This window comes from Sphaerodactylus townsendi, linkage group LG01, assembly GCF_021028975.2.
Source record: "Sphaerodactylus townsendi isolate TG3544 linkage group LG01, MPM_Stown_v2.3, whole genome shotgun sequence".
NCBI classification, from domain to species: Eukaryota; Metazoa; Chordata; class Lepidosauria; order Squamata; family Sphaerodactylidae; genus Sphaerodactylus; species Sphaerodactylus townsendi.
The window spans coordinates 88,348,734-88,375,252 of NC_059425.1; the positions used below are offsets into that span (position 1 = coordinate 88,348,734).

The following is a 26,519-nucleotide window of genomic DNA, read 5'->3' on the forward strand; positions in this document are numbered from 1 at the left end:
GACCGATAGAGGCTGGTCAATGGGCGCAGCCGGTCGCCCGTTGAAACCGTGAAGGAAGCCCAATAGAGCGAGGTTAGCCGGGCAGCCGCCGGCGGGGCAACTGGCGATGGCGGCGGCGGTCGGGGGCAGCAGTCGGAGAGGGACCCCCCTGTACTCAGTAAGTGGTTTCTACACGGCGTGGGTGGGTCGATAGCGCGCGAGGAGATGGCGGTGCTGCATTCTGATTGGCCAGCGCGCCTGATTGACTGAGTGTGAAAGCTCCTTTTGGGGGATTGGTGGCGACCCCTTTTTCTGCCACCACTCCTCTGGAGGGGAGGCAGCGTGAAGTGTCCTCTGCGCCCGCTTGTGTACCGCGATGGGCAGCTGTGATGGAGCCGTCACTTTTTATGTATGGATGGAGCATTCCCAAAACTGATTTAAGTGCATTTTCATTTGGGATGAAGCTGATGGGTGCGAGGAAAGTTGCACTTGGGGAATTGCTTGTTAAAGCCCCAGCGCCTGTATCCATCAGCAAACAGGCTGTGGCGGTTCGTGGGTCTGACAGGCTGCTACAATATCTGGCGATCCAACCTCAATCTGAGAATTTTAGATCATGATTCGCTCAGAAAAGTATGTCTGGTGTGTGGGTGGAAGCCTGCTTTAACCCCTTCATATTTTATGTCATCAAAATATGTGGTTGAGACATAGGGTGTAATTTGAACGTGACCTTAAAGCTGAACACTTCAGTACACTTACTTGGAAGGGATTATGCACATACTTGGGGTATATTTCCAAAACTAGTAGTAGACTTTATGGAAGTAGTTCCCTTATTTGGTTTGCTTAGGACCACCATGCAGACTCCACCCATAGAACGAAACTATCTGTTTTTCTTGTATGGTGTTTGTAAAGATTTGTGTGGGTATAAACCTGAGTTGTGTAGTCGTTGCTGATTGGGTAATGCTTTAATTTCATGCATGTTGGACAGGTGTATTGATTGCGCAAAGAGAGCTGAGTTAGTTCTGTCTGTAAAGAGGGGGAGGATCTTCTTATCTATTGTGGAAAGTGGAAAATATTTTCCTAGGGGGTGGGGGTGGTCTTTTAAAATAAATTTCAAGCATGACTTAAACTTTTAATTGTGCTGTCCAAACAAATTATCACATGAATCAAAGTTGCCAATTATAATGTAGATATTTGCTCTTCTAATGTACTGTAGCAAACTAGAAAACACATTGGCGTGACATCTCCATAACCCCACCTTATTCTTGGTTGTGATGGTGGCAATACAATGTTTAACCACCAATCTTAGAAACAGGCTACTTTAACCGGCTGTTGTGGGTTTTGCAGGCTGTGTGACAGTGGTCTGGTAGTTTTTGCTCCAGTGCTTTGCCCTCATCTATGGTTGGTGTCTTCAGAGGCATGTCACCGTAAGATGTGTTCCCTCCCTATTGTTGTTGTTGTTGTTATTTGATTTAATAAACCGCCCTACCCCCGAAGGGCTCAGGGCGGTATACAACAAAACAAACAACAAACGCATTAAAACAAATCGAATACAGTCTGTAACTTGAGCCAAGCGTGAATCAAAGCTAGATGGTAGGAAAGATAGACTTGAGAAGCAGCATGCAGGCAAAATGTGTTGTGTGCTAAACAACGCTTTCAACTTTTCTTCTTCAGTGCAAACACATCTAATATTGATCAACTTGGTTTTTACATAACACCAACTTGAAACATATTTGTCTTGTTAGCCAGAGGATGTTCTGTGCAAAGTTCTTGTTAGCCAGAGGATGTTCTGTACAATGCTGCTTCTCATTGGTTTTATTCATCTGGCTCGCCCTTATGCTGCTTCTCATTATTCTCAGTGATCTGGCTGTGCTCACCTTTGCTGCACCATTCAAGTTTCCATTAATTGAATACACCTGAACCAAAGCTTCTACACTAGCACCTGGCATCATACCTGAATGTGTGCAACAGTGAGTACTATGAGGCATTAGTCTATCTTGCCTACCATCTAGTTTTAATTCACGCTTGGCTCAAGTTACAGACTGTGTTTTTATACAAAACCTAAGAATCTACAACGGACAAGAAAAGACATTGAACTTTAGAATATACAGCAAAACAAGATAGCAATGCCATTCAAATAGAGTGGACATAAATTACAGCACTACCTCACAGGGTTGGCTTTTTGTAATGTATCTATTTAGTTATATTGTTGCACACTAGCTTATGTACTATGCATTGTTTATAATATATTTAGGTATCTACATCATATGCCTTGTCATATATTGATATACAGTTTCATTGTTGTATTGTCATTCTAGCTTGGGTTTTGGCTGTATATATTTCCTTTTTTCACATTGAGGGATATGTTTTGTCCATGTGAAGAGAACAAATATATATATATTCCTCTCCACACCATGTCAGCGAGAGAAACAGATCTAACTGTGACATACCTTTGACGATGCCAGCCATAGATGCAGGCAAAATGTTAAGAGCAAAATCTACCAGACCACGGCCATACAGTTTTTAAAGTCTACCACAGCCAGTTTATTTCAGCCAGGAAAGCCTTAGGTTGCAGTAACTTTATCTTGTATACACTGTACTGATGTGCTAATTATGTGCTATTACATATTAGTGGGGCTGGATTACGATATACAAATCACTATTATATCACATAGATATATCTTTTCTGACATGCCTTAAAAAGTTAATTGCAGGGCTTAGTAGAGTGTCATATTTTTCTTTGGTTATCTTCCCAGCAGAAAAATCTCACATCAAAGAAAAAATATGACTTTGAAGACATCTTGGAGGAGAGGCGGCAGTCCAGTGACCTCAGATATGCGATGCGATGCTACACTCCTGTTGTGTATAAAGAACTTTCTCCCTGCAAACCAAGTGCCATTAAAACTATTGTGTTGCATTCCGAACAAGTACAGTATGTCATCAGAGAGGTGAGAAAATGATCTTTGTTCGTGTATTTCTAGTTCACAGCATAAGTAGTGCACGCCAATGCATTTGCTCTACCAAACTTATGGTGTTTGGTGCAGCTGCATTAGTATTTACCAGCTGAACACGAATTTGAGTCCAGAAACACCTTAAACAATCCAAGAATTTTTTCCAGGGTGAAACTTTTGTGACCAGAAACTCTGTTTGTTAGTGGTATCAGACAGTGTAAGCTTTGACTCATGAAAGTATAGATCTTGGAAAAATTGGTTGGTCTTCAAGGTGCTATTTTACTCAAACTTACAGTATGTATACCTAACACACGGTGCCATAATTTATTCTTTTGCTTCAGTGGTATGAGATACTGAATTGTATCTGTCTCTATGCTTGTTTGAACATCCTAACACAGACATCAAACGTTTGCCTCATTGGAAGAAGCCCCATCGCTGGGCCTGGAAACTGCCACCTTCTCTTGAAGAGCTGCATGTCCCATAGCTTTTTGTTGCTAGTTTTTTAGTCACAGTGCAGCAGAACACTTTCTGGTACATCCATCCTGTAGTTTCTTATTGCTCCTGCTGCAGTGTTCTGTGAATACTAACTAGATCAAAACTCTTGCAAACTGCCAAATGTAAGGCAGTGGTTTTCTGCCGCTCCAAGCCTCCCCATTCAACCCTCCTGCCATCCCAAGCCACTCCTCTCCACCCTCCCCCTATCTTCGCCTTCCAATCTACCCCAAGCCAACCTCTCCAACCCACAAACCATGGACCTACAACCAGGTAAGTGTCATGCTGCGAGAAAGGGGGTGGGTGGGATCTGCTGCAGCCCCACTAAAGCCCATTGCGGGAGAGATGTTTCCTCTTCAACCCTTTGCTAGGACCCATTTCAACTCCCCCGCAGTGGCTTTAGTAGAGTTCATAAATAGATATAAATGCTATTTGAAACCCCCATCCTCAAATTCTTGGCATGGAATTAGGCCAAAATGGATAACAACTTAGTTTGAACAACAATGTCAAAATGCCATGTCACATACTTAAACTACAGTATTGTTTGTGTTGTTTAAGCATCCAGAAATGCTTTCACTGTTCCACATATGAACATTCAAATCACCATAAAAGAAAAAGGGGGAGAAAAAAAATCACCCTTTCATTTGAATTTTTCCTCACTCATACTACATAAATTTTCCCTGAGATTGCCACCACAGTAGCCATTTCTTCTTCTTTCCATAGGAGGTTTAAATTTTTTAATTGGCACTAGAACATCATTATATCAATATAATATGTGTACCAGGTTCTCCGAATTTCCAGCTTTCATTTTGAAAAAAAGGAAGTCTGGCTCCTTCCTTTGCAAAGTTACAGGGGTGAAAGGGCTAGAGACTTTTACTAAAATGGAAACTGGGAGTTCAGAGAACCTGATACTTGGCAACCCTGCCTGTGAGGTATGTTAACCTGAGAGAGAGTGATTGAGGTCACTATGGTGATCATTGAGCTTAGTGGTTGAGGGGGAATTTGAACGCAGATCTTTCTGTCCCTAGTCTATTACTCTAATCCAGGGGTCCCCAAACTACGGCCCGGGGGCCAAATGTGACCCCCTGAAGGCATTTATCTGGCCCGCCAGGCATGGCGGCGATGGCTCCATTCACGTGCAGTGGGGGCTCGAGGGAGAGGAGGAATCGGGTTCGGGGGAGCAAAGAGGGCGACTCCTCTTCAGTCGGCCGGGAGGGAAGCAAAGCGGGTGTGGATTTCCTGTCCCTGGATGCCCAGGACGGCCCTGAGGCTCGAGGTGGGGGAATGAGAACAAACGTGCTTTTGAGAGGACAGGTGACTGTTGAGCCCCAGTTGGGGCAGGCTTTCTATCTCGAGGTTGGGGCAACAGATGTCGCGCTCCCCAAAACACACAGTCATCCACGACTGCTTGAGCGAACAGGGCACTGAATCCACCTGGATTCCCCAGCCCCACAGCGCTTCCAGAGAACTGGCAGGGTCTCGCCATCTGCTTCTGCAGGGCTCGCATGGGAGGGTTTCCCACTGGGTTGTTGTGCTTGCAGTCGCTCGTCTGCCTTCAGGCCCCCCACAACCTGTGAATGGGGCCACACACACCTGCTCAGTGCCCCTGGCAACAAGGCCAGCGAAAAGCAAGCAGGGCGATCCCCACCCCCCACCCTGCGGGACTGGCTGGTAGGCAGTGAACGGGTCTCCATGGCTTTGACTGTTGGGTCTGCTGGAGGGAAAACAGAGCCCTGGAGATACCTGCAGCCTTCAGGATCTGCCAGATCGGCTCCCTTGGGCTCCTGGGCTCCTTTCTCCCCAACCAGCCTATGCAACAAGGCAATGCCCACAGGTCTGCTCTTTTTCTGTGACTGGAGTTGCTGCTTTCTAAACATTGCTGATCACAGTCAGGAGACATATTTGTGGATATTACCTCTAGGGGAGGTCTGGAGATGTCCCAGAATTACAGCTGGCCTCCAGGTGACAGAGATCAATTCCTAGAGAAAATGACTACTTTGGACGGTGGGCTCCCCACCCCAAACCCTGCCTTTCTTAGATTGCACCCCCAAATCTCCATGAATTTTCTGACCCAGAGTTGGAAACCTTACATGTGGCAACGCCTGCTCTTCCCTTCCCTCTCGGCTACTCCATGTGTTGCTCTCAGGCTTTCTGCTCCGCCCCACTCCCATTGGCATCAGCCAGGCTGGTGAATCACTCGCTGGCTGCTAGGGAGGAAAGAACCCAGGAAGATACCTGATCCTGGGTTAGATGGAATGCTTCATTGGGAAAATTCTGCTTTTTTTTTTTTAACAGGGGAAGGTATTTCACAGCCTCCCCAACAATATTTGGAGCCCACCCTGTACTTGACATACTTTGGTCACTGTTCTAAAAATAGTCCATGACAGAAAGGCTGAAAGGTGAAATCAAACATTTTACAATCATTTGTGCATAGGAATTTGCTCATAGTTTTTTTTAGTCCGGCCCTCCAACAGTCTGAGGGATAGTGAACTGGCCCCCTGTTTAAAAAGTTTGGGGACCCCTGCTTTAATCTAATTACTCTGTACCACACTGGCTCTTGATGAAGGCCAAAATCCTAGAACAAGTACATTCAATTGTCCTAAATTAATGTATGAAATATTTTGCTGTATTCAACGTGATAAAATAACTATATGCAGTATGTACTAACCCATATTTGGGCCTGCTGAAATTGGGGAACATTCTGGTTTCACATTGAAGTCTGCAATTTTTTTTTTGCTGCCCAGTAGAGCTGTATTGTACATTTGTGGACTTTGATGGTTTGTGGAGCTTCTCTGCCTGGCCACTGTAAGGTGCCATTTCAGAGCCTGGTTATTGTTCTAGGCCACTATGTGATGAAAACCCTTCAAAATATAGGTGAAAAGTTTCTCATTCACTTCTGCTCTTAATCTTTTATATAGCTATCAAAGGAAATGGGAGAATCTCCTGACATCATCCAGGAAGAAGCTGCAGAAATTCTGGATGAGATGGCACATAGCATGCACATGGGAGCCATCCGCTTTTTTGCTTTCACACTGAGCAAATTATTTAAAAGCCTGTTTAAGAGCATTTGTGTAAATGAAGAGGGCATGCAAAAAGTAAGTACTGGCTAGAATTCTCTGTTGACATGTTTGGGGTGACTTTTTTGTTAGCTTGTTTTTGCATGTGGATCAGAGTACTTGGATGCTAGCCTGGCTGTTCAGCTCTTGTCCTCCTAGTAATAATGATAATCCTATGAAAAAGGTACTAAGAATTACCCTGGAATGCTCAGTTTGGTAATGTTTAAATGGATGTGCGTATTTGTTTACTGGTCAACACTGGGTTTCACAGCACTATGGAGCAAAGATGGGGTTCTCAGCATGCAGCAGAGGTACTTGAAAACTTGAAAAATACATTGCGATAAACTAAAGCAATTGAATGCATGCATGTGTGAGAGAAACACAGTATACTCATCTAAGTCCACTGAAATCAACACTGTTTGACCCGCCAAAAAATCCAGTACTCTGTTTAGGACTGTACTGGCAGTCCTGCATCCTGCACTGATGTAGTTAGATATGCTACTAAAAATGATTCTCGCCACAGATCAGCTGGAGGTAAGTGAACTTTGCGAGAATCCAGCATTTTGGGATCTTTAGGTCTGGGTGCTTGTCCCATTTCAAACCAGGGCATGTTCTTCTCTCTCTTTTCCCATATGCCTCTTCCTCTCCTCCTGCTTGGTTGTGAGGACATGGGTACAATGTCTGGGTATTTGAGCAGAGTACACATTTTCATTCTGATGTTACCAGTCCTCAGCCTGATATTCCTTGCATCCCTACAAGTCCTGTTCCAGTGACAGCTGGTAGACTGAATGGAGGCCTTGCCTAAATGTCTCCTTGTACTGTGGTTCAGCTTCTCTAACAGAGATTATAGCTACTGCTATTTATTGCAGGGGTTAAGGGTGGGATAGTCTGTTTCAATTGCTGTTGCCTGGGTGCTTCCATATAGTGCTTCTTTCCTGTTATGAGTTGTAGCTGCTGATAGACCGATTCTTCATGAATTAGTCTAATCCCATTTTAAAGCTGTCTATGCCTGTGGCTGTTACTGCATCCTCTGGCAGCAAGTTCCACATTTCAATCCTGTGTAAACAAGTATATCTGCCAGTTTTGCATCTACTGCCTATCAGCTTCATTGGATGCCCTCAAGTTCTAGTATTTTGGGAAAGGGAGAAAAAGTTGTCTCTATCCACACTCTTTACCCCTTTCTCAATAATCAGCACCTTAGACATCTCTTTTGTAAACTGAAAAGTCCTAGATTCTTCAGGTTTTCTGTATAGGAAAGGTGCTTCAACCCCTTGTTAATCTTTGTTGTTTTCCTCTGTATTTTTTCCAGATCTGGTGACTGGAACTGCACACAGTTTTTCTAATAGGGCCACACCGTAGATCTGTATGGGGGAAATAGGATATAATACTGTCAATCCCTTTCCTAATAAACCCCAACATAGTTCTGGCCTTTTTCATAGCACATTGGGTTGACATTTTTGTTGAGTTATTTACTCTGATCCCAAGGTCTCTTTTTCTTGTCAGGCTCAGCATGTTTAGACCCCGTTTACACCTATACCTGAAATTGGGATATTTTTATTCCAGTGAGCATCATCTTATACTTACCGACAACGAACTTCATTTGCCACATTGTTGCCCACTCACTCAATTTGTGGAGATCCTCCTGGAGCTCTTCACAGTCATCTTTAATAATTATCTGTCATATGCAAACTTGGTCACTACACTATTCACCCCTATTTACATTTATTACCCACCTTTTACCCACCTATTTACATTTATTACCCACCTTTTACCCACCTCATGTCGCAAGATAATAAGACATGGAACATTAAAATTGTGTAAAATAAAACCCCATTCTAAAAACCCAGACACAACTTAGAATCTCCCACTCCACCCACCTACAAAAAAGGGAAGGGTATATGGACATCTCGGGGGAGGCCCTCCTAGCAGGCAAGTTGGCCAAATGCCCAGCTGAAGAGGAGAGTCTTTGCCAGGTGCTGAAACTCCAAGAGAGGATGTGTCCAGCAAACCTCTGGTGGGAGGACATTCCACAGCGTAGGGGCCATTGTGGAGAAGGCCCTCCAGGCTGCTCCCTCTGATGGGGTGCCCTCCAGGCTGCCGTTAACCTCTGACAGGGTGGACAGTCATTCAAGCCTTCCCCTGAAATATATGGGTGGATGCACACTCTCAGGACCAAAGTCATAGAGGGCTTTATAGGTTACCACCAGCACTTTTAATTGAGCGTGGTAGCGCACCAGAAGCCAGGGAAGACTCCTCAGAATAGGTGTGATACGATTCTGGTGCAAAGCACCTGTCAGCAGATGAGCTGCTGTATTCTGCACCAGCTCGAGCTTCCAGCCTATCCTCAAAGGCATCCCCAGATATAGTGCATTACATTAATCAAATCTGGTGTTTACCAGAGCATGGATAGCTGTGGTCAAGTCATCCTGGTCCAGGAGAAAGCGGAGGTGGTGGATCAGCTGGAGATGTTGATGGGCCCTTCCTGGCTGTTGTTGCCCCCTTGGTTTCCAGAGACAGTGCCCCATCCAGGATGACCCCAAGATCCTGCACCCAGTAGAACCACCCCTTCCAGCAACAGGTCTCCCTCAATTCCCTGAACTCAGGGAGCTTGGCATACAGAGCACCTCTGTTCTATTGGGATTCAATTTATTCAATTCATTCAATCAATGACAGCTGCCTGGCAACAGTCAAGCACTTGGGCAGCCTCACATATGGAGATGAAATCAAGAGGGACAGCTGGTTTCATCTGCATATTAGTGACACCCCACACCATGTCCTCTGATGACCTCCCCCAGTGGCTTCATTTCGATGCTAAATAACGGAGACAGGACCAGGTCCTGAGGAACTCTACAAGAATGTTCCCAGGGACCCCAGGCATCTGTCCCCCATCTCTACTTTCTGGAGCCTGCCACTGAGGTAGGACAAGAACCACTGTATTGCAGTGGACACCAGTCCTAACCCCCACAGCCTCTTCAGAAGGATAATGTGGTTGGTGGTATCAAAGGCTGCTGAAAGATCTTGAAGTAACAACAGGGATAACTTGCCTCTGTCCCTTTTCCTGAGGTTATTCATCAGTGCAACCAAGGCTATCTGTGTCCTGAACCCCCGCCTGAATGCCACCTGACATGGATCTAGAAAATCAGTTTCCTCCAAGTGTGCCTGCAACTGTGCCACCTCCACCACCTGCTCCAGAACCTCCTCCAAAAATTGGTTACTGGGCAATAGTTGTCAAGATCTTCTGGGTCCAAGGAGGTGTACCGCTATCTCCTCTAAGGCACGAGACACCTCCCCGTTCCCTAAGGAGGCATTCACCTCCTCCAACACTCACCCAGCCAGTCCTTCCCAGCTAGAGTTAATTAGCCATGATGGGCAAGGATCCAAGAACAGATGGTTGGCTGCAACCCTGCAAGCAACTTGGGTCCTTGGGTCACAACAATTGAAACTTAGTTCAGTTGGTATAGAATGCAGTTGCTTACCTTTTGATAGGTGTGAAGAGGCATTTGCGTATCATGGCAGCCTTAAAAGAGCTGTCCTGCCTCCTTATTTGCTTTCAGACTCAATTTGAAGTGCTGGTTCTGAACTTCTTGACCTGGGATCAACATTGCTGAGCCCATGTATGAGCTGAGGTCCTTCCAGCAGCCTATGCTGGTTGCACCCTCTGCAGCAAGATCTTGTGTCTGTTCAGTGGTCTTAGGGAACATTCTGAAAGAGGAGGTTTGAAGGGTTCTGTGACATGCAGGCAGCTGTAAGAAGTGCTTTTCCAGAGGCCTTTTCGAGAATAGTCTCTAGTTTATGCTCTCTAATTTACATTTTTACAAGTATTTTGACTGCTTTTAGATTGTATATTTGTATTATTTCTTATTAAATGAACTGCCTTGAACAAAGGTATATGTTTTTAAAGAAATGAATGGAATTTTGTTCTTTGTTAGCTACAACAGGCAATTCAGGAGCATCCAGTTGTGCTGCTGCCCAGTCATCGAAGCTACGTGGATTTTCTCTTGTTATCTTATGTGCTGTATGCCTATGACTTGGCTTTGCCTGTCATTGCTGCAGGAATAGGTGAGGATTTCCCTTTCACAGTTTACTTTTACAACAACCAGATTTTTGTGCTGCTGAGAGAAAAAAAGAACAGATTCTGATCCAGGGAAGCATGCACAATAATCTGTTTAAGGCCATTAGTTTACCCAGATCTGCTCCAACTGTGCATAGAACTTGGAGTGGTTGTGGAAAGGCAAGTAATATGACAATAGCCCCATGGTTCCAATTCTTGCCTGTTCTTCATGTAACTGTATCATGCATGTATGGATAGCTGGCACAACATTCAGATTTTTTAAACTTAGTTTTGCTTCTAACGTGCTAGATAATCCATAATTAGGTACTGAAGGAGTTACTCTAAGGGACAATGACTAACTTTGCCACTCTGCATTCTCTGCCTCTGCTAGATTTCCTGGGAATGAAAGTAGTTGGTGAGCTCCTACGAAAATCAGGTGCCTTTTTTATGCGACGTACATTTGGTGGCAACAAACTCTATTGGGCTGTGTTTGCTGAGTATGTCAAAACAATGTTGAAGGTAAAGCATTTCAAAATTGGCTAAAATGTTTTGTTTTAAGACTTGCTGGTCTTAGCAGCTGTGATCAGTGTGCATATCTTCTTGTCATAAATCTAATTGCCAAGTGCAGTTATCTCTCCCCCACACCTCCCACCGCCCTGCAGAACAAAAATCTGCAGGGTGTACCGTGTATGGCTAAAGTATGTATTTCTGCAAACCCAGGGGAAATCTTAAGGTCACAGAAAAATTCCAAGTTATTTTTTAAAATTGGGAACTAAACATCCCAGAATGGTAGAAGCAACCATCTGAACATGTGAAGACATTGCAAAAACAAACAAACAAAAACCCCAAACACCACTCTTTTGATGCCTGATAACTGGTAAGTATGTGGAGGGAATAAAACACTGGGGACTCACAATAAAGGAAGGCTAGCAAACAAGAGGAGAGAAGTGGAGGCTGGCCTGGTGGGCGGGGGGGGGGGACTCCTTTTCCCCACATTTCAGGACTTGCAACTATTTATGTTAAATTAAACTAATTTTATATTGGTTGAGGTTGATGCTGGATTTGTCATTCTTGCTGTTTGACTCATGTAGCTATGGTTTGAAATGTTCTTGTTTTACAAACATTTACATTTTTTTATTTAAAAATGAACATCTATATCTCATTGATACTTTTTTGTGCATTTTGTCTTGAAGAATGGCTATGCTCCCATTGAGTTTTATCTTGAGGGGACGAGGAGTCGCACTGCAAAGACTTTGGCTCCAAAGTTTGGTAAGTAGGTCAGGCAATCACAGCCTTTGTTGAATGTGATGATTTATATTAGACTATGTTCAGCACTACAGGCCAAGTTAGAAATATATCATGAACTGTAACAATTATACATTTATTCTGAATAAAAATGTAGAGGTTTTTCCCCCTTCTTGCAGGTCTCCTCAATATTGTGATGGATCCATTTCTGAAAAGGGAAGTGTTTGACATTTACCTTGTCCCAATTAGTATCAGTTATGAGAGAGTACTAGAAGAATCACTTTATGCACATGAACTTTTAGGAGTTCCTAAACCAAAAGAATCTACATCGGTAAGGAAGCAGTTTTAACTTATTGTGGTCCCATGGATGGAAAATGAGATATTGCCTGCCTGCCTGCCTGCCTGCCTGCCCCCTCTCCCTCCCTCCCTCCCTCCCTCCCTCTCTCTCTCTCACTGGGGGCATTTTATTTATTTGTTTTGTAAATGTATTATGCCAATAAAGGCTATTGATTGATCAATGATATTGTCCCAAGTTCAAAAAACTGCTTAGCTATAAATTGACTATGTGCTTTGGGCACCTTCCCTCTGACCAGCCTGTTGCCCTTCTGTGAAATGTGGGGAACTATAGAAGGCAGTGAGAGCCAGTGTAGCATCATTGTTTGAGTGCTAGTCCAGAACTGGGGAGACTCATGTTTACACCTCACTATGTCAGGAATCTTATAGGATACAGTTGGACTAATCTTTTTCTTTCATCCTAGTTTACCTAACAGGGTTGTTCATGGTGATTATATGGAAGAAAAAATAATGATGTATGTGGTCCTCAGGTCCTTAAAGGAATTGTGAGATAAAAATGTTATAGATACTGTAGTAGAGCTATGGTAAAATAATAAATGTTGCCAGTCTCCACAGTGCAATGACTCAGTTTGTTTTCGTCATTTATTTTATAGGGGCTATTGAAAGCCAGGAAAATTCTGAGTGAAGATTTTGGAAGCATACATGTATATTTTGGACAGCCTCTGTCTCTTAGAACATTGGCAGCTGGGAGAATCAACCGCTGTCCGTATAACTTGGTTCCAAGGTACCATGGGGTTTAACAGTGATTTGTGAACATCTTTGGCATTTAGGTTCCTTTTCACCAAAGTGTTTTCTTTTTTCTTCTGCTCTGTTTAGGAATAATAACTGTGCTCTATTAGACAAAACAATCAGATAATTCCTCCTGGCCTGCCAAACTTAGTGTTAGATCTGGATGCTTAAAACCTGATGCAATGACCATGAAATCTAGCTTAAACAAATCACGAGTATATTGGCCCCTAAATCTTACTAATGTCTTTCCTATTGAAGGCTTCTTTCATAAAGAATGAGACAAATATTCATTTGCTGAAAATGCCAAAGCAACAAAAATGAATGTGGTTTTTGCTGTCATGTATTTGTATATCCCTTTTGTAGTATGGACAACTTTGTTAAGGTTCTTCAGAAGTCTCAATGGTACCTTCTTTCTCATAGGGACATTATTTTTTATTTCTGTTCTTTTAAATTGTTTATAATGTCATTGTTTATAATTGCTTATGCATTGTTTACAATGACATTCAGTTTTTTGTGACTTGTTTATAATGACATTCAGTCCTGGCACTGTTTGGCAACTTGATGGCACTTTACACAGACCCCCAAGGGAGGGTCACAAAATCCTTTCAGAAGAAACAAATGACCACCAACATGCAAAGTAATGCATGGGACAACTACCGTAGGCAGATGTTGAATTGCTGTTCAGTGGCCTTAAGGGGAAAGTGAGATGCTTGGTCTGAATGCCTGTGCTGACTGGACTTTTCTTTTCAGGCATATTCCACAAAAGCCATCTGAGGAAATCCAAGAATTTGTCAGTGACATAGCCTACAAAATAGAACTCCTTCAGATAGAAAACATGGTTCTGAATCCATGGATATTAATTTCCACCATCCTCCTCCAGAATTTACCGGCTATACATTTTGAACTTTTGGTGGAAAAAACCCTTTGGTTGAAAGGTTTAACTCAGTCCTTCGGAGGATTCCTTAATTGGCCGGGTATGCAGTGAAATATCATCCATTTCATTTTTTTAGGGCAGCACATGTTAGGTTTACTAGATTTTAGGACAGTAGGTTTAGTAGCACTGCTGCTATAAAGTCTCCTTTTGTTAAGTCTGTCTCTGACTGACTTAAAAAGTTGTATAAACAAATACTGCTAGAAACAACATGTAACAATGGTCCTTCTTAGGTATACAGTAGATCCGTTTAGATCAAGAACCTTGTGACACCTTAAGACTCATGAATATATGATAGCTGGTTCTGGGAAAATGGACCTTTTGAAATCTCTCTGTAATTTCATCCCTCCCCCCAAGTCTTTCAGCTGGATGAGTCTTTGGATGTAAATCTGAGTATGGCACTCCATACCTCTTAGACTGATGGCAGTTTTCACCACAACAAATGCATTAGACTTTATGGTGTCACAAAACTCTTTGTTCTGACTGCCATAGACTAATATGGTAATCATCCTGCACGTGCGCACACACACACTTTGGAACTTAAAGTTTAAGTGACTGTCACATGGCGTGCTGTCAATCAGTCTTTTGGCCAAGATCCTTGTTAGGGTTGACAGTCAAGGAACTGATTCAGTTTGATAGCAAGTTTCACTTTCAGTTTGGCATGTGGCTGTTAAAGCTAAGCCAGATGTGCTACAGAGATTCAGAACACCTCTCAAGCAAGGTTAAGCAGAGGCCTTCCCACCATGTGATTTTACGTTTTAACTTGCCTCAAGCCTTCAAAATAATGCCTAATTGCTGGTACTGTGGTGGATAGTCCCTTGACCTGGTGCTACCTATTTTACTTTTCACAAGGACACACAACTGTGTGGAATTCCAGGCCTCAGGAACTAGGACATTAAAAACAACAACTGGAAGGCCAGGTACTGAAGCAAAGATCTTTATCGTTAGTCCCAAAAGCTGCTCTGTGCTGCAAATTATGTTTACAAACCATGAAATGAAAATAATATTTAAAAGTTTGCAGTTCATCTTCTACTTTCAGGAAAAATGTTTGCTCCCTACCAACAAACTTCCATTTTTACCTCATTATTAGTTAATAGTTCCCATAATTTTGTTGTACTCTTGATTGTTTTAATACTTTCCATTGCAGTTCAATTATAATTCCAGTGTTAAGCCACTTATGCTGGCTTCTGAGGTCTAAAATGCAATGTTTTTATCTTTTCTTGTTTGGAGGGCATAATGTTTCATTGCCTTTAGGGTTTACATAACTGATTATTTGCACAAATTTTTCCCTCTCTGGCTTTGAGACGTTACTCATTAATAACGTGGGATTTCTGTGGTGCATTATGCTCTTAGGTGGCCACTTGCTTTCACCAATTCTGACATTTTCACTGCAATGCAGCTGGTTATAGGCATTGATGCAGGTCCATAATTTGTCATTTTACTAGATAATCTGTGTGCCAGCAAAGCAGTAAGATCCAGCCTTTCTCTACACTCCAATATTACAACCCTTGTCAATGGCCAGGTGGTTCTCAATGACACAGAAATGGGATCTGGTGCTGCCGGGGAGACTGTTTTTAAGCAAGCCCTCTCCATCCTCCTACTTGGGTCCTACAAGAACCAGCTACTTAATGTCTTTGTGCGGCCAGCCCTTGTAGCACTGGCATTGCAAATGACACACAGTTCCAGAAAAGGTAAATGTTACCATATTTCATTATAAATCTGAAAGTTTAGTTAGATTATTTGTATACTCCCATGATTCAGTCTGGCAAGTGTTGAATGTATGGAAATGTGGGCACTTTACGTGTGTGTGTATGTGTTCCTTTGCCGGGCACTCTATGTATGGCAGGAGCTGGACTGGGTAAACAAAGAGTGGAAATATCCATAAAATTATGTTTTTGTGCATGCTAGTCTTCTAGTACGCTTCACTGGATCACTATCTGTCACTGTGTTTTTGTTTGATTTTTAAGGCAAGCAAGAGTATGTTGATAACATTTTATAGTCTACAAAAGCACTTTCTAAGATATTTGTATATCTGATATGCTAATTTACCACATGGTAGTGTTTCTCTTGCATGCAAAGTGTTTTAGTTCAGTGTAATTAAAAGGTGTTGTTCACATCTGCCTTCATAGGCCCTTGGTGCTTAGTAGGTTCCCTTCCTGTGGCCCTAACTAGTTCAGACTGCATCTGGTGCTCTTATGAGCCCCATTAAGTTCAACAGAAATTAGACATGTGCAAGGATGAACAAAGTTCCAGCTTCGATTTAGCAAGTCATTCTGCAATAGCTTCTTGTTCAAGACGATGGTATGCATAATCACACCTTCCACAGCACACTTTGCCTGATGGTTAGCCATACCCCTAATAAGCTCTTGTGCAACTCCCTTTTAGTTCAGTGGCTGTTGTGCTAGAGCAGCTTCTATGCAGCATTGCTGTCTTTGAGGAGCCCAGTGTAGCTGATCTGTCTTTGTGTTGGCTTACTGTGTGGGCATGAGCATGCCGGCTCCCCTCTTCCATGTAACTGCCACTTTCTCTGCATGGTGGCAGCTATATAGAGGAGGAGTCCCGTGTCTGCAGCATTCAGAAAGCAGAGGTGCTAATCACAGGAAAGGGGGGGGGGCATGCATTCAGGGACTTCTTCTGTGTGTCTGTACAATGCAGACAACAATGATCATGTAGAGAGGGTGGGGGCGGGGTGGGTGGGTGGGTGGGTGCAGGGCCAGTGTGCTCATAACCCATCTTGTAACCTTCTCAGTGACTCAGCATGGGGCTAGTAATGCTGATGCTGGCTTGTACATTCAATGTTTACTATTCTTGGTCAAAAATACTGTTTTCTTAAAATCGCATTTTACAGAGGTTTTCTTCCTTCAGAATACTGAGGTACTAAAACAGCACCTGGTTCACGTTTGTTTTCCAGAGGAAGTCTACAGCAGTTTTGCTTTCTGGCTTGATGTTTTTTCTGACGAGTTCATCTTTTTGCCTGGAGTACCCCTGAAGGTAAAAAGTATCTTCACTGGCATGTTGGGACTCTGCTCAGTGTAAATAGGAAGGTTGTGCTTAACTGTTTGAAGCTGATTGTCTTGAACAGTTACTTTTTTTTTGCCTATAGTAAGAGTTAATGTCTGATCAGTTTGTGAAGAAAGAAGAAATATTGGCTTTAAAATCTAGGAATATGTCATGCAGTAAGTGCAAATATTGACTTGATTTAAACAAAGTCCAATGAATGCAGTGTTCCTTTTATAGCATATTAATAGACATTCAGAATATTTGTAATTTTTTGGTTCAAGTAAAACTACCTAATATTATGATTTGAGTCCTGTAGCACCTTAAAGACAGACGAGATTTCCAGGGTCAAAGCATTGGAAAGTCCAAAGTTCCGTCTATCAAATACTCACAGTATCTTCTTGGTCTTTAAGGTGCTACTGGTCCTGACCCTTGTTTTCTACTGCAGGCCAACATAGCTACCCAGGACCTAATGTCCTGTTGCATTTCAGTCCTGTCATAATCAAGCTTTAATAATACCATAATTCAAATAGTTCTTTTGAAAAACATTTGGTAGCTAATAGGGTGGATCCATCTTTCAAGGAGCCTTCCTCCAACTGAGATGGGTTCTTCCTCCAACAGAAATGCCATTTCTCTTGGAAGGAGGCTTCTTGGACTGGAGGAGGGCTTCACATTTTGCTCTCTGAAGTGCTGGATAGCAGAGGCGTAGCAGGGCAAAATGGTGCCTGGGGCAAAATGGGCCCCCCTGGTGTAGCTCCCCTCCGCGCCCCACTTACATGAGCCGGCGGCAGTCCCAGGCAGCCTGGTGGGACAGGGCCAAGGGGTGACCTGCGGCAGTCCTGCTAGGACGAGCTGAGTCAGCACGAGGGAGGAAGGGCGTGGGGGGTGATTTTTCACCCCCTCACGGGTGCCATCCCTTCCTTCCCCGCACCAACTCAGAGGAGCCGAGTCAACGCAGGGGAGGCATGGTGTGTGTGTGCAAAATCACTCCCCCACATGGCACATTCCTCCTCCCCCACGCCGACCTGGAAGTTGAGTCGGCGCAGGAGAGAAGGGGTGTGGGGGCGGTTTTGCGCCCCCCCCCCACATGATAGGATGGCATGCACCTGGGGACATGTGCCCCCGTAGGTGCCCCCGTAGGTGCCCCCATAGGTGCTCTGTCCCTGCTGGATAGTGACAAGTACACCCCAATGACTTTTCATTTTTGTTAACTAAATACTTCAGTATCACTACAATATCTGACAGCTATAAATAATGGTGAAAACGATGACAAAATCTGATGTGTATCGTAGTACCTTGTCATGGATTTTCTAAACTTCTTGTGTTGAAGATTCTCGTCTGTTAACTATCCACTGCATGGTTGAAAGTGTAAAGGTGTGTATCATAATAGATGTCATATTAATGTTTTGCAAAAGGCTGTTATTGGGGGCATTTTAAATTATATTTTGTACTGGAGCAGGGCAGGTCAGAAAGTAATAAATACACTGTGGACAGAAATCATTCTCTCTGCAGAAACTCTGGTAGATGTGAGCCCTTATCTTGAAAAGCAGGTTTTGTTTTGGAATTGGTAAGCAAACCCCATTCCCACTATCTACTTCTTGCCTCACGCATCATACCATTTATCATACAACTGACAACTCAAAAAGCCAGCCACTGTGGAATGTTAAAAATTGCCTACACTTCTCAAGATAGCTAATATAATCCTAATTTTTTCTTCATTGCTGAAACAATGTATCTATGAGATAATGTTTTAGACATAATTAAAAGTTAGAAATATATATGATGTGTTTTACCTATTCTATCACAGTAGTAGAAATATGAGTATTTGTTTACCTGTCTACATGTCGTTGGGCTCACTAAGCAAAGAATAATTATTTTGGCTTAACTCCTAGGATTTTGAAGAAGGCTGTTACTTGCTTTCAAAATGTGATGCAATTCAAGTCACTCCACAGCAAATCTTTGTCACAGAGAAAGGAAGTACTATCATGTCTTTTTTGTCTGGAATGTTCAGACCTTTTGTGGAAGGCTACCAGGTACAAAATTAACTGTAAAGTTATTTTCTCTAGCCTCTCTTCTCTTCTTTTTGTGGGAAGTGATAAAAAGTAGCTCAGTGACAGAAGAAAACACTCAGGTTAGTGCAGATGTGACTGAAATGGAATTAAAAGATTATGCAGGATTGCATTCATTAATTTTAAAATGCTTCTGGGTAGTTCTTGTTATTTTATACTACCACCTTTATATAGTGAACCCAAAATAGAATAAGTAAGCAGATACTTGTATTATCTATGCCTTGCAGCTTAGCCATAAAAATGCATTTGTGCTTGTTCAAACATATGATATTGAGAGAGGTACAGTCTGCTTTGGAAATGAAGAAGGATTTCAAAAGCAGATTGTGATATGGTATAGAAGTACACTTAATATAAGTGGAATATTGTTGTAGTGTGTGTTTGGCAGTGTACATATGTATATCTTATCAAGCTAAATGTAACACCTAATGAATCTGATGAGCTGGCCTCTTACTCACAAAAATGCATGCCATGATAAATTCATTAAGGTACTACAAGATTTTTCAAAGAGCAGGTGGGGGAAGAATCCTTCTGGGAATGTCCAAGTCCTTAGGTAATGTCTAAAAAAAGCTGTCTAGTTCAACTCTTCCTATTTATTATTTAACTGCTGTTAGACCTACTGCTTGTCCTCTGGATCCGTGCCCCTCCTGGCTTATCAAAACTTGCCGGGCGGAGTTACGACCCCATCTGTTGCATATCATCAATAGCTCCCTTGAGCAAGGAGTTTGGGATGATGGGTTGAAAGGAGGCAGATGGTCCCACTCTTGAAAAAGACCATCTCATTAGATCTGGGGGGATCTGGCCAATTACGCCCGTCTAGAATCTTTTCGATTTCTGGGAAGAGAGTAATTTGAGAGAGGAGAGTGGTGTTGGAGCAGCTTCAGGGTTTCCTGGATGACACATCGGCGTTCGATCCCTTCCAGTCCGGCTTCCGTGCTGGGCATGGGACGGAGACGTCACAGATACGCTCCGTATGCAGCTTGTCCAAGGCGGATTGGCGCTGCTGGTTTTGTTAGGTCTCACCACAGCATTTGATATGGTCGATCATGACCTCTTGGCCCACCACCTGGCCGTTTCCGGGGCACTGTCCTTCAGTGGATTGTCTCGTTCCTCCGGGACCGACATCAGCAAGTGTGGTGCGGGGATCAAGCCTCCTGGAAGTGCCCACTTCACTGTGGTGTACCCCAGGGGGCTTTACTATCCCTGCTATTATTTAACATCTATATGCGACCACTTGCTCAGCTGGTACGGAGCTTTGGGCTGATCTGTCACCAGTATGCTGATGACACTCAGCTCATTCTGTTGATGGAGGGGGGAGCGGTCACGGCCCCTGCAGTTCTACAGCATTGTTTGGAGGCGGTCGCTGGTTGGTTGCAGCAGAGCAGGCTGAAACTGAATCCATCGAAGATGGAGATCCTTTGGCTTGGCTGCAGGGGGGAGGTGGGGGATTTCCAGCCGCCGGAGTGGGAGGGGGCCATTTTGGGGCCGGTCTCCTCCATTCGCAGTCTGGGGGTCCACCTGGATTCTCCTCTTTCAATGGAGACCCAGGTGGCCCTTGTAACCCAGACTGCGCTTTTCCATCTTCGCCAGGCCCGGCGGCTGGCCCCCTTCCTCTCTCAGGCAGACCTAGCCACTGTGATCCATGCAACGGTTACCTCCAGGCTAGACTATTGTAACTCGCTCTACGTGGGCCTTTCCTTGCGTTTGCTTCGGAAACTGAAACTGGTCCAACACGCAGCGGCACGTTTGCTCACAGGGGGCCCCTTTCGTGATCATATTCAGCCTGTGTTGCGCCAGCTGCATTGGCTCCCAGTGGAATTCCGAATCATCTTCAAAGTGTGGGTTTTGACCTTTAAGGCCTTATGCGGCCTGGGACCCTTGTACCTTAGAGACCGCGTTACCCCATATGCCCCTACTTGGCCTCTACGTTCAGCAGAGGCCAATTTGCTGGTGGTTCCTGACCCCACAATGATGCGGCTGGCCTCCACACGGGCCGGGACCTTTACGGCCCTGGCCCCGGCCTGGTGGAACACTCTTCCTCCAGCTGTCTGGGCCCTGCGGGACTTTGGTGAATTCCGCAGGGCCTGCAAGACTGAGATGTTCCGCTGGGCCTTTGGAGTGTCCAGTCGCTGAGTAGGACGCCCCTTTACTCACTTATTTTTACTATTCTATTTTTGGTTCCATCTTTATTACCCTCCTAGGGAGGAGTCCGGCCGTTTTTTGGGGAGGCTTTCAACAAATTGGGTTATGGGACGCCCGTTATTATTATTTTGATCGCTGTTTAAATGGATTTAATGGATTTTAGTAAATGTAACAATTGTTTATGTGGTCACTATTGTGATCCTTTGTTATATATAACCGTGGTGGCGAACCTTTGGCACTCCAGATGTTATGGACTACAATTCCCATCAGCCCCTGCCAGCATGGCTAATTGACCATTCTGGCAAGGGTTGATGGGAATTGTGTAGTCCATAACATCTGGAGTGCCAAAGGTTCGCCACCACGGTTATATATTGTATATATACAGATGTTGTTGTGCACCGCCCAGAGCCCCTTGGGGATGGGGCGGTCTACAAATCCAAATAATAAATAAATAAATAAATAATAAAACTGAAATGTCACCTTTGTCATAATTGGCCATTCTATCCCATTGGATTATTCATGAAATAATTATGATAATGCAAAAGTATTTGATCCCCCCCTCCAGATAATCTGCAGATACCTTTCCAAGGAGGCAGCAACAGAGGCTTTTTCTGAGAAGCAGTTCATATTTGGAGTCCGAAGTTTTGCTTCCAAACTTCTAGAGACAGGTAAATATTCATCACAGGCACTGCAGAATTTCATTTTTTCAGCACTTTGGTATCAGGACTGAAGTATCCTTCTTCCTCCTGTTCAGGAAGCACACAGTGTTATGAGGTGCTGTCTTCAGATATGCAGAAAAATGCTTTGGCAGCTCTTGTGCGATTAGATGTTGCAAAGAGGACAAAAATGTGAGTATGACTGTGGATTTGCAAAAGTGGGCATAAAGCCCAACTCCAATAGTCAAAAGCACTGAGAATAAAATCAGAGAATAAGGCTTATTACAGTTTCACTTCAAACTATTGGAAAATACCACCATAAGTCCCCTGTGAATAATACAAATAAGTCCTCAAGTATGAAACGATGGGCTGTTGATACCAGTCTGTCAGTGGAAGGTACTGATTCATGCAGGTCTTTACATTGTTCCCATCCTCCCCATGGTTTCTGACCCTGGAAAAGTTGATTCTGAGGGTCACAGGACTCATATGGACTAATAGCCACATGGAGTGGGGGTAGGCTATGCTGAAGAGAGGGAAGGTGGACAAAATTATCTTCTACTCCCTTTTCCTTTGGGGCAGCCCTGGGGAAATCAAATTTCCTGGGAATGGAAAGTGAGTGCGTGAAAGGAACAATGGAACCAGATGAACAATGACAGATGCTGCTTTTAGATCGTTGAGTAACTCCCTTTTCTTTACTAATTATTTGGCCCTGGTGTTTTTTAAGTATCCCAGAAAAATAAATCCAGGTGATCTGAAGAGCATTTTAGAGACCATTTTTGGCAAATCGGAGTAGAAGATTGCCAGGTTGGTTAATTTGCCATCAAAAGCCCCAAGCAATGTGCTGTAAACATGTTTAACACTACTAGAGCGAAGAAGTATGTTCTTATAGCACAAGGTCTGATTCAATCTTAAACTGACAAATTGAGCACTTTTGGCTGAGCATTTCCAAATTTAAATCAATAGTTGTATTATGCCTTCCTCTTTTCATGATAAAGAACCCACATTAAAAAGTGATATTGACTGGCTAAGAAAACGAAGCAATAAATTTAGTGAACTGAATTAATATTGGCAAGTCTTTTATCTTGTCAAAGCTTCTTAATTATATACTGAAATGTATAATGTATATACAGTAAACATAATTAAATCTAAGAGGAATGGCTGTCCAAAGTGTACTGATAGCGTTGGGTTGGTCTGAAATTAATGGAAAATGGGGAATCATATGATATTCTTCACTTCCTATTTCTTTTGGAATGGATAACTGGAAGACTTCATGGCTTGATTCTTTTCCCCCTCCCTTCTAGGTCTGATGGATTTACTTACAGTGTAAGTAAAGAGGCTCTGAGTAAAACTATAGAAATGTTCGGTAAGTGTCCTGTTTAATTGATAGAATACTGTTGTAAAGGTTGATATAAATATATTTTGGTAACCAGTTTGCACTGGTTCTTCTGTAAATATTGAATGCCCTATTTTCTCATACGGCTTTGAATCTTTTGTCACTGCATCTTTTAAAGCAGTTTTAGAATGTCATTCTACATAGTAGTGATGATATGGTACCTTGACTGCTTCAACTCTGTGGATTCTAATAATACTGCTTTTCCATAGCAAGGTAGCTATACCGTTTTCAACATAAAGATGACACCAGATCTGAGAATTCATCTGCCATTTCCTGGACTGTCTTTGTTCTAGAATTCTTCATTTGAGTCCTGGTGCCTATCTAGTTCTGTCCCCAAGGCACCAGGACTCAAATGGAGCATTCTAGAACAAAGACAGTCCAGGAAATAACGAGTGGATTCCTCAGGAATTCCTCAGAATCAAGTGTCATCTTTATGTTGAAAATGGCTATAACATACCTTGCACTAAGCACAATGCTACCAATCTGTGGATCTGTAGCTAGAATCCAGAGAGTTGTAGCAGGGTTGTAGCTCAATGCTACTAGTGCTGCACTAGGGCACTTTTCTTCCTGCCAGCAATGGAAGGTTGCTTAAACCTTAAAAAATAATCTCAGAAAGGGGAAGCTAGAAATTTTTGCTAAGGAATTTGTGCCATCTGTCCACTTTGTTCTACTTGCAATAATGGATTTTGCAAAGAACTTGGATGTTTTGGGCAAGTGTTAGAATTTCTGCAGAGTCTGCTCCTTTTTCCACTTTCCCTTGTTAGCATAGCTGCATTATTTAAAATTATCTCTGTCACGTTGTTCATTTAAGCAGGGGTGTCCAACTCTGGCCCTCCAGATATTCATGGACTACAATTCCCATCAGGCCCTGCCAGCATAGTCCATGTACATCTGGAGGGCCAGAGTTAGATGTCCCTGATTCAAGCAGTGTTTGTAGAACTGTGGGCCTTGATCCATTAGTGGAAGCAGACTGCCACGTAACTTTTCCCAGCTTGTTGCACATGGATGATTCTGAAGAAAAGCAACAATAACCCCCCCCCCCGCCCCGTATTTGCAATCCAGTTGAGCATGCAAGGGCCTTGTTCCAAGGGACCCTGGGGTGCTACTTGTGGGGAGCCTTTTCACAAAGGAGCAAGCGGATTCATTCCACACATCTCCTTCCTGACAGAGCTGGTAGGTCAGATTTTAGCCTCTGAAAGAGAGCCACTTATATAGCTCCAGCTATTTATATTTATTTGAAGTTGCGGGGCACAAAACCAGGTGGCAAATGAGATGCAAAAAATGTAATGAAATGCTTGTTCAAGTTCTACAGGTATAAATGCTACGAATTTTCAGTTCTGTGTAGCTACTATTAAGAAACTGAGTCCCTTAGGCCCCTTCCGCACATGCAGAATAATTCACTTTCAATCCACTTTCAATGCATTTTGCAGCTGGATTTTGCTATGCGGAATAACAAAATCCATGTGCAAATAATTGTGAAAATGGATTGAAAGTGCATTATTTTGCATGTGCAGAAGGAGCCATAGTGCAGTTTCTTGTTCTCTTATGTATTGGTTCTGTCATCAGTCCTACATTTTGTTTGTTATTGGCCCACAGCAGGACGTTGACTTCTTTTCAAGTAAAAAAGGAAAAATTAAGAATGTTGAAAACTGGGCCTTTGGGATAATGCCTTTGCCTGCCCCAGGCACAGTTTTTCAAGATTTCAGTTTTGATAACTGATAATGTGATAATTGAATGAATGAGTCAAGGTTAATGGCCACATAACTAATCTCAGTTTGACTGTGTAGGGTTTTTCCCCATAGCAAGTCTTATTTTTAGTGTAGATTTGTAAAGGAATGTTGACTGGGCCCTTCTGTTCTTCAGAACTGTTGTGCTTTCTTGTCCTCTCCTTTAGAATCTAGGATACCCGTAAGGAAACCAGTAGCTGCCCGACTTTAACAGGAGGAGGCTTAAATGGTTGGCTCTGCACACTATAATTACGGGGAAGGGTCAAAAGTGAAGCAGATTGTGGAGAAAATGTTACAGGAAGCTACAAAACACACTTCCCCCCTTGAAAGGTTTTACCACTTAAGGATGGGGAGAACTCCAGAAGTTGGGACATTTTCATCAGCACTCGAAGAACTTTTATTAGCCTTGATGATTAAAATTATTTGTAAACTTACATTCTCCTTTAATAAACATTGTTCCTGCTCCTCCAGCCAGTTTGTATTTGACAGAATTGCACAGCCAGATTTGACAAGTTTGTCATGAAAATGAAGTAGTTGCTTTTGTATGATGATTTTGTTCTTGTGGAAAAATGTAACTAAGCAACTAAAGATATAACATGGAAAGGCATATTTAAGGATAAACTCATTGGTTACTATTTATGATAAGATGAACCCTGTTCCTAACATAGTATTAACTGCCCCCAAATGTCAGTTCTGTGATTAACAGATTTTAAAATTTTGTATATGCAACTCTTCCAGAATTAAAAGCAGAAAAAGAATCCCTTTTTTGTGGCTTTCAATGAACACACAGTTTTTACTGATAACATGAGTTTTCTCTTCCTTTATGTAAATATTTTTCCTCAAAGGTATTTTCTTAGGCCCTTGCATGCCTATTTGGGAATAGGTCTTATTCAACATACTAATATGTTATAAATATGCACAATATCAAGCTACACTATTCTTGATTCATGGTCGGAAGTGAAAGTATAAGGGCAAGGGATCCTTTTCCCTTGGAGAACAAGAAACACAATGTTGCACTTACCCGTAACTGTAGTTCGAGTGGATTCCTATGACCCACAAAGATGAAAATACTTGTTTATAAACTCATGGTCTAAATTGGTTTGAACCTCTGGAAGCTTCTGAAGCAAGGGATTTGAGGCCGGGTCCCTGTGGTTCTCAGTATGCTCACTGCAAGATGTCACGATTGAAACTGGCAACCCAAAATAACAAAGCACGTACTACAAGAACCAATTCTGTTTCTTGCTGCATTTGCTTTATTTACAAGCAGCACCCAGATGGAATCCCCCCATATCTGCATAGCAGATTGTTAATGAAAGATTCTGTCCCCTGTAGGATGCTTGAGTCAAATTCCAGTACTTTTCCCTCTTCTTCAGGCGGGGAAGGGTAATCTAATCGGATGGATCTGGGATAGAGCCATTAGTAGGTATTTTCATAATACTTAGTGCCAATGGAGGAAAAATGACATTCTTTTGTTTAGAAGAAGAAGAAGAAGAAGAGTTTGGATTTATATCCCCCCTTTCTCTCCTGCAGGAGACTCAAAGGGGCTGACAGTCTCCTTGCCCTTCCCCCCTCACAACAAACACCCTGTGAGGTGGGTGGGGCTGAGAGAGCTCCGAGAAGCTGTGACTAGCCCAAGGTCTCCCAGCTGGCGTGTGTGGGAGTGCACAGGCTAATCTGAATTCTCCAGATAAGCCTCCACAGCTCAGACGGCAGAGCTGGGGATCAAACCCGGTTCCTCCAGATTAGATACACG

General features: G+C 43.0%; 1 protein-coding gene across 7 annotated transcripts; it reads left to right on the forward strand.

The window, feature by feature from the left end:
- Positions 1–17: 17 nt before the first annotated feature.
- GNPAT (glyceronephosphate O-acyltransferase) lies at positions 18–25,524 on the forward strand. 7 transcript variants are annotated; one of them, XM_048486654.1, is made up of 16 exons: positions 18–157; positions 2,736–2,924; positions 6,338–6,514; positions 10,405–10,534; positions 10,918–11,045; positions 11,720–11,795; positions 11,951–12,102; positions 12,719–12,849; positions 13,605–13,828; positions 15,231–15,476; positions 16,697–16,776; positions 18,675–18,815; positions 21,556–21,658; positions 21,745–21,838; positions 22,948–23,009; positions 24,934–25,524. In XM_048486654.1, the coding sequence occupies exons 1-16, from the start codon at positions 107–109 to the stop codon at positions 24,975–24,977; spliced, it is 2,028 nt and encodes a 675-aa protein (XP_048342611.1). In that variant the 5' UTR covers positions 18–106; the 3' UTR covers positions 24,978–25,524. The 7 variants fall into 7 exon arrangements, with proteins under 7 accessions (XP_048342611.1, XP_048342601.1, XP_048342630.1 ...); XM_048486644.1 differs by having other exon boundaries at positions 19–157; positions 2,733–2,924; XM_048486673.1 differs by lacking the exon at positions 18–157 and adding an exon at positions 301–388.
- Positions 25,525–26,519: the final 995 nt, after the last annotated feature.

What these genes read in the sequence shown, in the direction of transcription:
- GNPAT (XM_048486644.1), top strand. Translation starts at nt 107, where the DNA reads ATGGCGGCGGCGGTCGGGGGCAGCAGTCGGAGAGGGACCCCCCTGTAC. An exon ending in AACCAAAAGAATCTACATCG is followed by an intron (nt 12,103 to 12,718) that starts GTAAGGAAGCAG and finishes TTTATTTTATAG; the next exon opens with GGGCTATTGAAAGCCAGGAA. An exon ending in CTTTTGTGGAAGGCTACCAG is followed by an intron (nt 18,816 to 21,555) that starts GTACAAAATTAA and finishes CCCCCCCTCCAG; the next exon opens with ATAATCTGCAGATACCTTTC.